This window comes from Oenanthe melanoleuca, chromosome 8 (assembly GCF_029582105.1).
Source record: "Oenanthe melanoleuca isolate GR-GAL-2019-014 chromosome 8, OMel1.0, whole genome shotgun sequence".
In the NCBI taxonomy this organism is placed as follows: Eukaryota; Metazoa; Chordata; class Aves; order Passeriformes; family Muscicapidae; genus Oenanthe; species Oenanthe melanoleuca.
In genome coordinates this window covers 2,263,975-2,277,989 of record NC_079342.1, presented here as the reverse complement: position 1 = coordinate 2,277,989, position 14,015 = coordinate 2,263,975, and the positions used below count along the sequence as shown (strand labels likewise).

Genomic DNA, 14,015 nt, shown 5'->3' with positions numbered 1-14,015 from the left:
ACACAGGTGTGGATTAAGGGTCTCTGGTGCTGTGAGCAGCAGCACAGAATCACTGAGGTTGGGAAATCCCCCTGAGACCATCAAACCCAGCCCTGCCAAGCCCACCACTCCCCCTGTCCTGAGTGCCACGTCTACACATCTGCCAAACCCCCCCAGGGATGGTGACTTCACTCCCCAGGGGGATTTTGGTGGGTTTCCCCTCCCAGAGGGGTTTGCATTGCGTGGCCAATGTGGCATTTCCAGCTGTGCCCATCTGTCACAGGGTCTGCTTTAAAGTTCACTTTTTGGGTTTGACTCATGGTTTTTTATTTATTTTTACCCTCAGGCAAGCCAGCAGAGTGTCCACAGCCACTTCCACCCTGCTCTTGCTCCTGTCCTCTCCACCTTGCAGAGCTTTGTCAGCACAAAAAGAACCTCAGCAGACACATCCCAGAGAAACTCAGGTACAAGCTGAGTGTGATTTGCTTTATATTCAGGCTGCTTCAAAAGCCAAACTGAACACTGCAGTCTGGCTTTCCTGCCCAGCCTCCCAGCAGACACCCCACGGATGTTTTTGAGGCCCAAACACTTCCCAGAAGATGACATTATTTTTATGTCTGCAGGAGGAGAAATGGCCCCTCTATTTCCAGTGCAGAATTCCTGTGCCCTGCTATTCCCTGATGCCCTTGTCAGGGGCTTAGCACAGGCATGGTTCTTGCATTAGGAGCACTTTTCTCAGGGAATAAAGCTGCCACCACTTCATTTATATCCCTGTTCCTCCTGAGTGCATAAAGGGTGTTCTGTAATGAGCAAGTCACAATGCCCAGTTTGCAGTTTGCAGGTTTAGAGAGTGTTAAATCCACGACCCACAGCAGCCTGGGGAGAGTTGCTGCAGGATTGGGAATCTTTGCTCACATCTGAGCATGGCCAGGAGGAGAAGACATTTCTTTGCTGGTTTGCAGGCACTGCAGGAGCCTGCTGGCTTTTGGGCATCATTCCTTGAGCTGTCTGGACAGACCCTGCAGCACTGGGCATTTCCTGACCCTGCTTTGGGGTCCCACACACCTCAGCTGTCCTGTCCTGCCCAGCACACTGTGTGATGTGAGCAGTGCTGGCCTGGGGGGAAGGATTGTGGAATTTTGGGAGAGATTTACTCTGCCAGCCTTCTGCAAGGCTCTTAAAATGGTTTCATTAAAGCTGATACAGTCAGGGGTGGGTGTAGCAGAGCCCAGGACAGGCTACACCATCAGCTTGTTGGGCTGGAAAAGTTGCATTTTGAACAATGCCTCTGCAGTCTCTCTGCATTTTTCCTTTTTTCTTTACTTTCCATTCTCCTCTCTTCCCTTTCCCACTTTCCCCCTTCTCTTTTCCCTGTTCCTTTTTTCCTCTTCCCCTTTTCCTTTTCTGCATTTTTCCATTTTTCTTTACTTTCCATTCTCCTCTCTTCCCTTTCCCACTTTCCCCCTTCTCTTTTCCCTGTTCCTTTTTTCCTCTTCCCCATTTCCTCCCCTTTTCCAGTATTTTGAGTACTTTTCCACACCCTATGGCTGGATACACCCCAGCCTGACTCCCTGCCTGTCCATTATTTACCAACCCAGCACAAAGAGGAAGAGGAGATCCCTGGAACTGCAGCATCCCCAGAGCCCTTTGTGCATTTAGGAACAAAAAGCCAATCTTTAATTGAGTGAAGGCACAATAGGGCTGTTCTCCAGGCTGGCAGAGCCACAGATTGTGGCTGGGCTACAGTGGGAGTCACAGGGATGTGGAGGGCCAGAGGGATTTCACCCTTCCTCCTCCTCCTCCTCTGCCAGGAAGGCTCCACTCCTGCCTGGTGATAACTCTGCCTAGGCAGCAAGGGACCATTGTCACCTGACAGTGTTATCTCTTAATTATATTATCTCTTAATTACAGAAGCTAATTGTTTGTTTCTTTATTAGCAGGAGCTGATATGGGCCCAAGGACTGTGGAGATAACAAGGGTCAGTGAGTTGTTTTCTGTCCATTCACAAAGCCAGCTCCTTTCACTGAGGTTGTTCATTTTTGCAGCATTTCCCACAAGCCAAGCTGCATTATTGGTGTTTGCAGTGGGGTGTTGGATGTGTGCCTGTGCTGTGGGTCAGGAGATGTGTGTGCCAAACCCCTTTGCTCCCTGTTCATGAATCCAAGCAGTGAGTTACTGCCATGCCCTGAGCACAGCCTCTGAACCTGCAGCTCTTTGGTTTTGCTTTGTTCCAGGGCCCAAATGATGCACTGGGTGTGAGCATTGCAGGAGGGAAGGGCAGTCCCCTGGGAGACATTCCCATCTTCATTGCAATGATCCAGGCCAGTGGAGTGGCTGCTCGGACACAAAGGCTCAGAGTGAGTACAGGGACCCTCAGTACTCCCTGTGTCACCCCCACGTGTCCCTTGAAGCCTCAAGCACTTCTGTGTCTGCTCTCACCCATAATCTCTCACAGACTGCTTTGCTTCTTTTTATATGAAAGCAAAACAACAAAAAAAAGACCACCCCAAAAAGCAAATCTGCCCTTCTTCACCCATCTTGGGAATAATGGCAATTGCTGCCTTATTGGAGAAGTGATGCTAAAAGAGTTTTAATGAATTTGTAGCAGTCATGGAATTCATCCAGACCCAGGCAGGCTCTCTGGAAACCACAGGTGCTTTGGGAACTCTGGGCTGGGCATCATTTAGAGCTCAAACCAGGTAGAAACCACATCAGAAATAAGTTGTTTGATCTTAAGGCCTCTATAAATAAAGAGCAAAATAAGGCACCTGTATCAGACCCACAGTTTGTGTGGGTTTCCAGGCATGGCCACATGAACACTTCCAGTTTTGGAGAGAGTTTCAAGGAATTATGAGGGTTGGAGAGAACTTATTATGCAGATCCACATGCTTTGGCCCATGAGATTCATTAGGACATGCTGCTACACTCATGCCTTGTCTCTAATGGAATTAAACAATGGCAGGGTCGAGATCATTTTTGTGTGTAGGAAGAAGAAATCATCCAGGTTAATTGGATTAATATCAGGAGTTTCTGCTCTCCTTACAACACTCAGCATGTGCTTACATGGTCTGGAAGAATATGAACTTGTCTGCACATTCAGGCACAAATGAATCCTTTCTGGATGGGAGGGCAGCAGGGAAAATCTCCCTCCCTCTCTGCTTGCAAATAGAAAGAGTAAAATACAACCAATCTTTGTTTCTCTGATCATATTGTTAGCATTAAAAAAAGAATGGGAAATGATCACTGGCAGTGCAGAATCCTCACAAAAGGGATCCTGCAAAAGAGAAGCATGACTGTGCAGTGCCAAGTTCACGAGGAATTTTAAGCATTCTTAATTTTAATTTTCCCTAATGCTGGTAATTTTCCATTACTGTTGTACTTTCAGGTTGGAGATCGGATTGTCAGCATTAATGGGCAACCTTTGGATGGGCTGTCTCATGCAGATGCAGTTAATCTACTAAAGAATGCTTATGGGAGCATTATCCTGCAGGTATGGTGATAAATTGAACATGCAGCTGCAGCAGGGGAGATAAATGGCATTCAGGAAGAAAAAAAAAAAAAAAATCCCTGAGCATCCCTGGCACAAGGCATCACAGGATTGCAGGGTGCTTTGCTGGTGGGAATTACACAGAAGGAGAGCAAGAAATCATTTCCATTCAAAAATTCTTTATTGCCATTCATACAGACTGTGAGCATGGTTCTATAAAAGCACAACAAAGGGAACAAAGTCACTTGTTGCCACACGTGATAAATCAACAAGCTTCCCAGTTGTGGGGTTGTTTTTTTTTTAATTGGAAGTTAACTAGGAACAAGAAAATGAGTGTGTGTGCTTGTGATGTAATGAGACAGAAACCCACAGGGTGGTTTCCTTGTCCTTGAAAGAAATTCTAGCAGAATTTAGGGAAAATGATGGCATCATCACTAAGACAGTGCTGCCTGGAACTGATTCTTCATCAGGTAAAGGATAAAAACACTCAAGAGAGAAAACAGTGCTGTCACTGCTGTGTTTCTCTGGTAGCTAAAAGGGACATCTTCTGCCACATTACTTCTAATTGCTGCCTGCCACTGTGTTGATCCATAGTTTATTTTGATGTTTACACAAAGAAATGGGGAAAATACTTGCCAGTTAGAATTCAAAATTCTACTCATTTGCAGAATTACTGCAACAATTGGAAAACAAGCTGAAGGCACCACTAAAATCTACTCTTAACTCTCTTTACCATCACAGCATTTTGGATTGGAACACATCCTGAGGGATTTTTGCAAGCTTCTTGCTTGTATTATGACACAAATGTGACTATAAAAAATGGGGGGGGAGGAAAGAAAAAAGAGGCAATGAAATGATAATAAACTTAGTTTGAGACTTGCTCATTCTTTGTTTTGTCTGTCCATGAACTGCTGACCCAGTAAGTGATGAGCCAGTTCCAGAGCAGATGGTGTTTTGTGTAGTTCCATTGAAGTCAGAGGAAACACACAGATTTACACCAGCTGAGGATTCTCTGTTAAATTATAGTTATCATATTGTTACTAACATTGAGCAATTCCACTTTTCATGTCAACAGTATTCCCTGAATAGAAAATGAAAGCTTGCTGCAGAACCCAAAATTGCTCATCTTGAAAGCTGTAATAGAGCTCAATGTTGCACCTCATGATGGATTTAAAAATATTCCTGATGGAGCACTCTGTCACTGGGTCACTCACACAAACAAAGAGGTTCTTCCAGAAATGCCACTGGCTTGAAGAGCTTCTTCTGGAAGTGTCTTTGGGTTTGTCAGCTGGCTGTTTTTCTTCCACATTTTTGCCTCTCTGAGCATTCTGTCTCATTAAAATGAGCTTGATGCTGTTTACAGATGATAGAGGTTTATTGGGCTAGAATAGAGTCTGTTTTCCCCCATTAAAAATCTGCTCTGGGAAGGTTGGATGTTGTATTTTAACACCTGGAGTAGTGTCAAAACCTGGAGATGTTCCCTTCCCCACCAACCACAGGCACCAAACTGCTCTTTTTTTTTTTAATCAGAACAATCCAAATGGAACAATCCTATCACTGTGATCATCATGACTGATGTGCCATTAAGTAATCCTGTTTATTATCAGGGTAGACCACTTTGTGGCAAACTGCTCTGAAAGGTCAGATAATTGTGTTCAGTGGGGTGGAAAGGCTGATTATGGGAACGTCCTGGGAAGGAGTTTGCAAATGCTGTTTGCAAATGGGAGATTAAGGTCTCAGGGGAACAATCATCCCTCTCAGCTGTTTTGATGCCTTGCTTTAATTTAATTTCTTTTCTGCAGGTGTAGTAATGAGATAAGGGGGAGCTTTTTAACAAGGTTGTTGAACTCTGATACGTTCTTGCTGCCAGCTGAAGATTTTTGAATACAGATTTGTTTTTACCCTCATTTTATTGAACAGCAACAAAAAAAAACATGACAAATCCTGAATCAAAACATGAATTCCTTACTCTGAAGGGAACCTTGGTGGGGTCTTTCCCTTTGGGGGATTCCTGGAACCCCAGCCCTGGGTGCAGAATTTGCATGGAAACCTCCTGGCTCTGTCACCCTCTTGGCTCCAGATGATTGGGAAGAGGGAAATATTGCCATGGAAGAATTGCCAGCACTCATTTCAAACAGATTTATAGAACAAATTTCTTACTTTGAAAGGGAAGTTTTCCTTAAACTAGGTTCACAGCAACGAGTGGAAGGAGTACCTGCTCACTTTGATAAAATAAGGCCATAGCTGGAGGAAATATTGGAATTGTGCTTCCTGGCTGTTTTTCAGTGTCTGAGCTGAACTCCTGTGCTGCAGTAAATGTCAAGCAGAGAAGAATTTCTCCTCAGAGGGAGATGGAGTTAGGGGATAACCACAGTGTGTACTTTTTGGGAAATTGATGTCCTTTCAGCTCTAAATACTTCAAATCACTTCGTGGTGGTTTCTTTGAAAATTTTCCCCAAAAAAAAAAAACCCAAAAAATCAGCATCAGCCAAGAAAAAATAAAATTAATGCCAGGGCCTCACTACTCTCACAGAAGGAATTCCTCCCCAGTATCCCAGCCATCCCTGCCCTCTGGCAGTGAAGCCATTCCCTGTGTCCTGTCCCTCCATCCCTTGTCCCCAGTCCCTCTCCAGCTCTCCTGGAGCCCCTTTGGGCACTGGAAGGGGCTCTGAGCTCTCCCTGGATCCTTCTCCTCTCTAGGGGAACCCGCCAGCTCTCCCAGCCTGTTTCCACAGAAAGGTGCTCCAGCCCTCAGAGCATCCTTCAGGATGTTTTCAGAATAATAGAGGACACAGAATTGGGAAGTTTAAAAATCCAGTTTGTTTTCATGCTAAAAATTCAGAGAAGTCAAAGCCAAGGATTAATTTGTTCCCTACTCATCAAACAAACCAGTCTGAGGCATTCCAGGCCCTTTGGCCAGGGGTGCCTTGGATCCTGGTGTTCTCTTCAAGGTTGTGGTGGTTTCTTTCAAGACCAATTCTGGACCCCTTGTGTTGACTCTCTTTCCTTGGAAAAGCAAACTTTTACTCTGGATTACTCAGAAAAACTCTTCCCCTTTGCTCAGAGCCTGAGTGATGCTCTTGTGAGGGCAAGAGGAGGTTCAGAGCAAACCTTGCACTGAGCCCCCAGAAAGTGGCTGCTCCTACCTGAAACTGGGGGACTGCTGGAGGTTTAAGAGGGCAGGACTTGGTTTTAAAGCTTGCTTGGGGGGAAAACTCAACAACTGCTTTTTCCAAACTGCATTTTTTTTGCATCCCTGTTGCCCAGGTGGTGGCTGACACCAACATCAGTGCCATTGCCAGCCAGCTGGAGAGCATGTCCCCAGGCTGCAGCCTGAGCCCACCTGAGCATCCCTGCGAGGAGCCCGAGTGAGTTCCTGCTCCCCTGCACCCCTGGGGCATTTCTGGGCCAGGGAAGGGCTGCAGGGAGTCTCTGCCATTGCTCCTCTCTCTCCTTTTCCATCACCTTTAAAATGAAAGCTCAGTGCCCTTCCCCAAGCTGGAGATGGGCTGGTGTCTGTCTTCGCCTGCTGACAGAAATTGCTTGAGTAGATAAGCACAAATTGTGTTTCCAAGCACTATTTCTGGGTGTATTTCAAAGAAAAGTATCCATTTTCTTCCTTAATGTTGTGCTGATGTGGTATTTCTGCCCTTGTGCATTGGCTTCCTCATCTGGAAGGAGTTCTGATCACAGCAATTTGAAATAATTTGGTATTGGCAGACTGATGCCAGAGGTGTTAAAAAAACACCTTACAAAACATGTCCCAGGGCTTTGTCTTTCCAATCTTTATAGATTTATGAGTAAAAAAAAATCCAATTAAAATAATTCCTGCTTGCAGCACTTGTGTGTGGTGATGGAAGCTGAGGTCCAGCCCATGCATCATTCTCCATCATGTGCTTTTCACACTCTAGCATCCCAGTTACCATTTTGAAATTCATTTATTCTCCATTTCAGCTCATGATTTTCATTATGTTCTTCACTTTCATTTTGTGGTTCATTCTATTTATTTTTAAGAAGTTGCTGCCCTGCCCCAGGAGGGTTGAGTGTAAAAGTTGAGCTATTTGTGCTGCATTCTGTGGTCTTAAAATGTGAGATACTGGTTTCATTGCTGCTCTCAAAGGAGAACTGCTTGCTTTACAAAAGAATTTGTGTTCTTTTTTTACATATCAAAGCAGCAGGGAAATTGTCCTAAAATTGTCCTAAAAATTACATGGATATTCCTCAGCTTGTGCTGCACCTTTAGATAGGTGGAAGAAGCCAAATGGCTTTCAGGGAATCATGGAATGGTTTAGGTTGGAAAAGCTCTCTCAGATCATTGAGTCTGCTGGTGCCCATGTCCCCAAGAGCCACATCCACACAGGGATGTGCCAATGCCTGACCACATTCTGTCCACAACAGTTCTTTCCACATATGTGGAAATCACTAATTTCAAATCTGAGATGGATAAACTCATATGAGTGGTCTAAATTCCACCAAAAAAAAATTCTTCCTTTGCTCAGTATAGAGAAAACCCCTGAAGAGTTCAGGCTCCAGCTGATGGGCTCTGGAGTTATGAGCACAGGGATGGGGATATAATATAATAATAATTTAAAATATTTTTTTTTTCCAAGTGAGGAGCTGGAGCACATGGAGCAGCCTCTGAACTCTGGGCTTTGCAGGAATGTTCCAGTGCAGGGGTCATGGTTTGTGACTGTGTGAAAAAACTCATGGTAGATAAATGTCTCTGTAAGTGTTCCTTCTGCACAAAGTCCCCAGAACAGACATTGCTTATCTAAATGATATTTATTGTGTTTTCAGAGCACCTCAACCTAAGATTATTACTTTGGAGAAAGGCTCTGATGGACTGGGATTTAGTATTGTAGGGGGGTATGGAAGTCCCCATGGAGACCTGCCCATTTATGTCAAGACTATATTTGCCAAGGTATCTTTTCTCTTTTGTTTTCTCCCCTTTTTTTCTGTATTATCTTTGAAAATAAACCTAAGATTGGGCTTGGATAATATATTATGTAGCAGAAGGCAAAATGTACTGTTTGAGTATGTTGCTGTGAGTTAGTGGACCCAGAACTCCTAGCTGGCTTCTCAGTTTATATTTCATATTCCTGATGGCTGAAACGAGACACTTTGTCTCAGCAAAATTGCTCTGTGTACTTGGGAAACTTGGGTTTGTACATTAAAATATTTATAAGGCAGTTTTCTATCTGTAAATCTCCAAGAGATTTCCAGGAGGTATCGAAGGCAACTTTTTTTCCCCCACTGTGCAGGAGTGAGGAAATTGCAGAGATGCTGAATCCTGATGAAAAAACAGGAATTAGCCCTTTTCTGATCCCAGCCCTGAGTGTCTGGGGGTATTGGGAGGGTCCCTGCCAGGTACAGAGAGCTCCAGCCTCTGAGGCTGGGGAAGAATCATAGTACAGCATATTATAGGAGGGAGAAATGCCCCTTTTCCCACCCATCCCCTGCTGAAAATGGGCCAGCAAGACTTGCCAGGCATGGCCACATGAGGGGAGTTGTGGAAATGGAAGGGGAGGGAAGAAAAACAGTGGGAATTAGGGATACTTCCCATAAAATAATTGTGAAATCTGTCACATGCTGCTGCTTGCCCTGTGCCTACTTGGTGCCACTTGTGTCAGCACCTGTGGCAGGGTGGATCATGTGCTTGAGAAAACTTTGCATGAACTTTAGTAAAGTAGGAGCCATATCTCCTGCTATTCTGGGGTTCAAAGCACAAAATATCTGGCATTTTTGTAGTTTTAAATTATTAAATTTTAACTGGTGCTTAGGGTTTTCTAGATGTGAATGTGACTGAGAAATCCTAAATAGAACCTGAAGTTCCTGCAGTCACTGTTGGGGCAGAAAGGGACACTATGAGCCAACCTCTGGGCAGGGCTGAGGTGTCTGGAGGAGAGGAGCAATTTCTAAAGCTCTCTGGAAGCTTTCAGGACCATCACAGAACTTTTTAGGTTGGGAAAACCCTCTGGGATCACCGAGTCCAGCATTGCCCCAGCATTCCCAGCCAGTGTCCCCAAGTGCCACATCCACAGGGCTTTTAAACCCCTCCAAGATGGGGACTGCACTGTGCAGTCTGCTCCAATGCTTGGCACCTTTTGGTGAACAAAATTATCCTGATGTTCAGTCTAAACAACTCGAGGCTGTTTCTTCATCCCTGCCTGGGACTGGGGGCAATGCCCAATGGTTCCCTCCCCTCCTAAACTTTTTTAGCTGTTTCTCAGCCATGAGACACATGAGAGTACATTTAGATGCTGCTCTCACAAGCCTCTCCACGATCACAAACCCCAGAACCAGTTCTGGATCACCAAACCCAGGATGTTTTTCCAGGGGAGAGCCAGCCCTGTGTCCCCCTGCGCGCGTTCCTGGCGGGGTGGGCAGCTCAGGGGAAGCTCAGCACTGCCATTTCTCCCAGCCAGCAGGGATTCCAGAGCCCCATCCCTCCCTCCAGCAGCACCCCAGGCCCCAGGAGGCTGAAGGGGGTCCAGCCTGAGCCCAGCTCTGTGTTGCAGGGAGCAGCAGCCGACGACGGGCGGCTGAAGCGCGGGGACCAGATCGTGGCTGTCAACGGGGAGGCGCTGGAAGGAGTGACCCACGAGCAGGCTGTGGCCATCCTGAAGCGCCAGAGGGGCATGGTCACCCTGACAGTGCTGTCCTGACACCACCTGGGTCACTTGAGGCCGTCCCTAGAGCTGCCCAACGCTGCCCAGCCCGCAGCAGAGCCTGGCAAAACGTGGATCAGCGTTCCCGCGCATCTCCAGCTTCACTCCGGTTTTTTTCCAGCTTTTCTCCCCGCCCTCCACGACTTCTGGTGGCTTTGGAGGTTTCTCTGGACAAGTTTAATTGAGGAGTTTCAAAGGGCAAGGCTCATTCTGCTTTATTTAACGTGGTTTTGTCCCCGCTGGTCTGAACCCCGACTGCTGAACCTGGAATCAATTCACACAAAAGAGAATTCAGATCATCAGCTGATCTCATCTGAGGAGCAGGAATAAATGCTGAGTGACTTGTCATCTCACTCATGATTTACTTATGCTAATTGTTCTTTCAAGTATGCCAGAAAACATTAGCAATGTAATTAAATTACCACTGTTCCAAATGATGAAATATCAAATTCTCCTCTGGGAAATTATTTGTGCTCGGCACAGTAAGTCTGATAGTCAAATGTGAACTTCTCATGTTTATCTCTTTGGGTAGGTCTGTGGAAGTTAGTCAGAGGTAATTACTGTGATGTGTCAATTTGCAGCCTTTAGCATGAAAAATAAACGAGGGGAGAGGGAAATTTATTTTTTTAGGCTTTTAAAATGTTTGAGCCTTTTCAGATATTTAGGCAGCATGAACAACACCACGTAGCTCATTCTGTTCTGATTATATTTTTTAAGAAGTGTGCTGATACTTGCTAGGCGTGTTGCACACAAAGGCAGTTGTTGTCGTGCCAAGCTGCAGCATAATTGTTCATCCTGAAACTTCAGTGAAGACCAAAAGTTTGCTTTGGGAATGTGATCCTGGAATTCCAGGAATGATGGTGAGCAGTCCCTCCAGCTCGATGGAGTTCATCCTGACCAGCAAACTGATCCACATTTCCAAGAGTCCCCCCAGGACCAGGCAGGGCAGGAAGAGACTTTTGTGGATTGTGGAGGATGCTCCTCTCTTGGGGCTGCCAGAATTAATTTTGGGTAACACCAGGCACCACCAGGCAGTGATGGGATGATCTCCCACAGCCAATTTTTTGGGGTCTGAAGCCCACAAGGAGCATTCCCAAGGCTGGTCCCACTCTGGGCCAGTCCCACAGTGGAGGTGGGGTGCAGAACATTCAGCCAAAAGTTCCCAACTTCATTCCATGTCCCAACCATCACACAATGATTATGTGAGTGTGGCCTTGGTGATTTAGCAGATGAATTTGGCAGGCAGATTCCTGGGTTAATCTTCCTATCCAGAGGAGCAGGAGGGGTTTGGAGGAAGCAGCCCAGTGTGATTTGGTCTGTTTGGCATAATTTATAATGGTGATGTAGCTGGGAGAAAGGAAAGGGGAGGCAGGGTCAGAATTGGCTGCTCATTTTGTGTGAAAAATTCCAGGAATTAAATGGAAAGAAGGTTGAAAATCTGCAGTATAATAACTGAGCAGTGTAAAGGTACAGTTGTTCTGTATAATTTAGTGGAATTTTCCCCATTTGACATACAGGAACCAGTCCTGAAGTGAGGTGAACTACAGTGAGACAGGAATGCTGTGACAAGTTCTCATGGAAAAGGGTTTTCCTTATTTCCTTGGAAAGTTTTCCATAACTTTAGGTAATCACAAAGTGCATTTAGCCTGCTGGAACCATTGGTGGGTGTTCCCTTAACAGTGCCTGGAAGAGCCTTCTCATTTTCAGTGGATTCCCAGCTTGATTTGCCAGGTGAGGTGTGAGTGGAACCTCGATTGCAGACGCACAGGAATATCTCCAGATGGAGAAAAATGGAGAATTCTTAACAAAATGCTTTGGTTGCACAAGTATCTGAGGCATGCAGGAGTTCAAGGTGAGGTGTCAGCAGCAGAGTGTGGAATTTATCCACCAAAGGGAATGATTCCTCTGCCTGTGTTTTCACAGCCGTGTCATTCCCACCCTGAGGCGTGTCCACATTTAATCCATGAAGTTGTACATGGCTGTTCCTCAGCCTGTGATGCACATGCAGTTCATTGACACAAAAATTAGAATTTATGGGCTGAGACATTTTGCACTTCTCGTTGCTCAGAAGGAGAGAGAACATTTTTCTGCTTCTTGTAATTTGCACTTTGTGTGTTCGAATATATTACTGCCAAAAAAAAAATTATATTGCAACTAATTGATAAACCAGTGACCATGCTCCACTGCAGGACCAAGGCAGAGAATTCAATTTGCATCATGCTTGTCTGGGTGGAGGTGTTCTGGTTTGTTTAAAACTTCATTTCTGCGCAAGGGAAAAAGCAATTAAACCTCCTGATTGTATGTTTACGTAGATCAGTAAAATGAGACATTTTCTGACTTCAAAGGTTCTAAATAAAGCTCAGTTACATAAGTAGTTGTACATTTGTTTTGTTCTATATTTTAATTTGAGTCAGTGTTAAGAGCTATTGCATGAGATAGCCCTGATATCCAGTGTGAACCTCCTCTGGCAAAACTCCTCCTCTCCTTCCTCTTGTCCTAAGGCTTCTCCTGCCTCCTTTTGAGGACTTGGGTGTCAGAGCTTTACTTTGGAAGGGCCATGTGCTGTTCACAGTCCTTCCATCAGCTTCCTCCCCTGGAGAGACGTGGAGGAACCTGCTGCTGGCAGTGACAGCACCTGGAGCCCTCTCAGGGCTGGTGGCACTGCTTGGCCAGCTCATAACCAGGTTGTGATGTGGTGGTGGTGGGTGGGCTGGTGGGGCCAGCAGGTCAGCCTGGAGGGGTGAGGGACTCCACCTCATTATCCTGGTGAGGAATCATTGTAATGCCCCTAAATTCCCAGTAATTAATCCCATGGCAATTACCACCCTGGAAGTGTGACATCCATAGAGCCATGGAGGTAATGTGATTGAGCCAGGATGGAGCAGTTAATGTCCCTCTGCCTGAAAGCACTGGAGTGAATTAATTCAGTGTCACACATGTATAAAACATCAGTTTTTACAGTTGTGCTGAGCACTGATGCATAATTCCATTTTCATCTTTCTCCACAGGTTCACACATCTGCGTCAGGAATTCAGGGTTGATGTCCTGGTTAAACAAACACTGCCCTGGTGGTTGTTACCCCTCTTGGTAGGGTTTGTTCCCCAAAATGCACATTCCTGTGACAGCTGCACCTTGCAGGATGGCAGCAGATCAGAGAGATCCGTGTTCTTCAGCATCCCAAATGGAAAAGTTTGTTTTAGCCTTTTCCAGGTGGGCTCTGAGGGCTCTGCACCTTCCCAGGTCTGGTGGGAGTGAGGCAGAGTTTAGTCCCAATTCCTGCACAAAAAGGGAAAATATGCAGTGGAAATAAACTCTTTATTCCCTCTATTAGGATCACAGAACCCCAGAATGGTTTGGGTTGGGACAGACCTTAAAGCTCATCCCCTGCCACAGGCAGGGACACCTCCCCCCACCCCAGGTTCAGGCTCCAAGCCTGATCCAGCCTCAGGGGTTCCTAAACAGCTAAAGAGCTCATAAGGAATGTTATGTTTTCCAGGGCAGGTGTTTCCAGGCAAGTGTTTATAATCCCATTTTGAGAAGGATGAGAAAAGCAGGGCAAGGATTCCTGGGTCTGCAGGGTGAGCACTGGACCAGGGCTGGGTTCTGCACATCCTCCTGGACCCACTGCAGAGACCAGGCAGGGGAAGCTGCCCAGGCCCCAGCACAGCTCTCAGTGTTGTGCTCTGGGTGCTTTTTCTGCTGAAATGGCACTAGATGGAGCAGTTGACAAAATATTGCATTTCTGCAGCCCAGCCAGAGGAGCTGCCCCCAGGGATGCTCTGAGGATGCTCCATCTTCTCAGCCAGCCCAGGAAAGACAGACTCCCAGACTCTGAGCTGGCTCTTTCCTGGGAACAGGGATGTGCTGCAAAAAGGACACAC

The 14,015-nt window shown here is 46.0% G+C and overlaps 1 protein-coding gene across 4 annotated transcripts in view; it reads left to right on the top strand.

The window, feature by feature from the left end:
* PATJ (PATJ crumbs cell polarity complex component) overlaps positions 1 to 12,505 on the top strand; it is a 133,985-nt gene extending 121,480 nt beyond the window's left edge. For 3 of the 4 annotated variants that reach the window (XM_056497075.1, XM_056497076.1, XM_056497078.1), the window contains exons 38-44: positions 326 to 443; positions 1,917 to 1,957; positions 2,214 to 2,336; positions 3,365 to 3,469; positions 6,734 to 6,834; positions 8,264 to 8,387; positions 9,985 to 12,505. In XM_056497075.1, coding sequence (XP_056353050.1) covers positions 326 to 443; positions 1,917 to 1,957; positions 2,214 to 2,336; positions 3,365 to 3,469; positions 6,734 to 6,834; positions 8,264 to 8,387; positions 9,985 to 10,131 — 759 coding nt within the window. In that variant the 3' untranslated portion in view covers positions 10,132 to 12,505. The remainder of the gene's footprint in view (positions 1 to 325; positions 444 to 1,916; positions 1,958 to 2,213; positions 2,337 to 3,364; positions 3,470 to 6,733; positions 6,835 to 8,263; positions 8,388 to 9,984) is intronic. The other variant, XM_056497079.1, reaches the window with a different exon arrangement.
* The last annotated feature ends 1,510 nt before the right edge of the window (positions 12,506 to 14,015 follow it).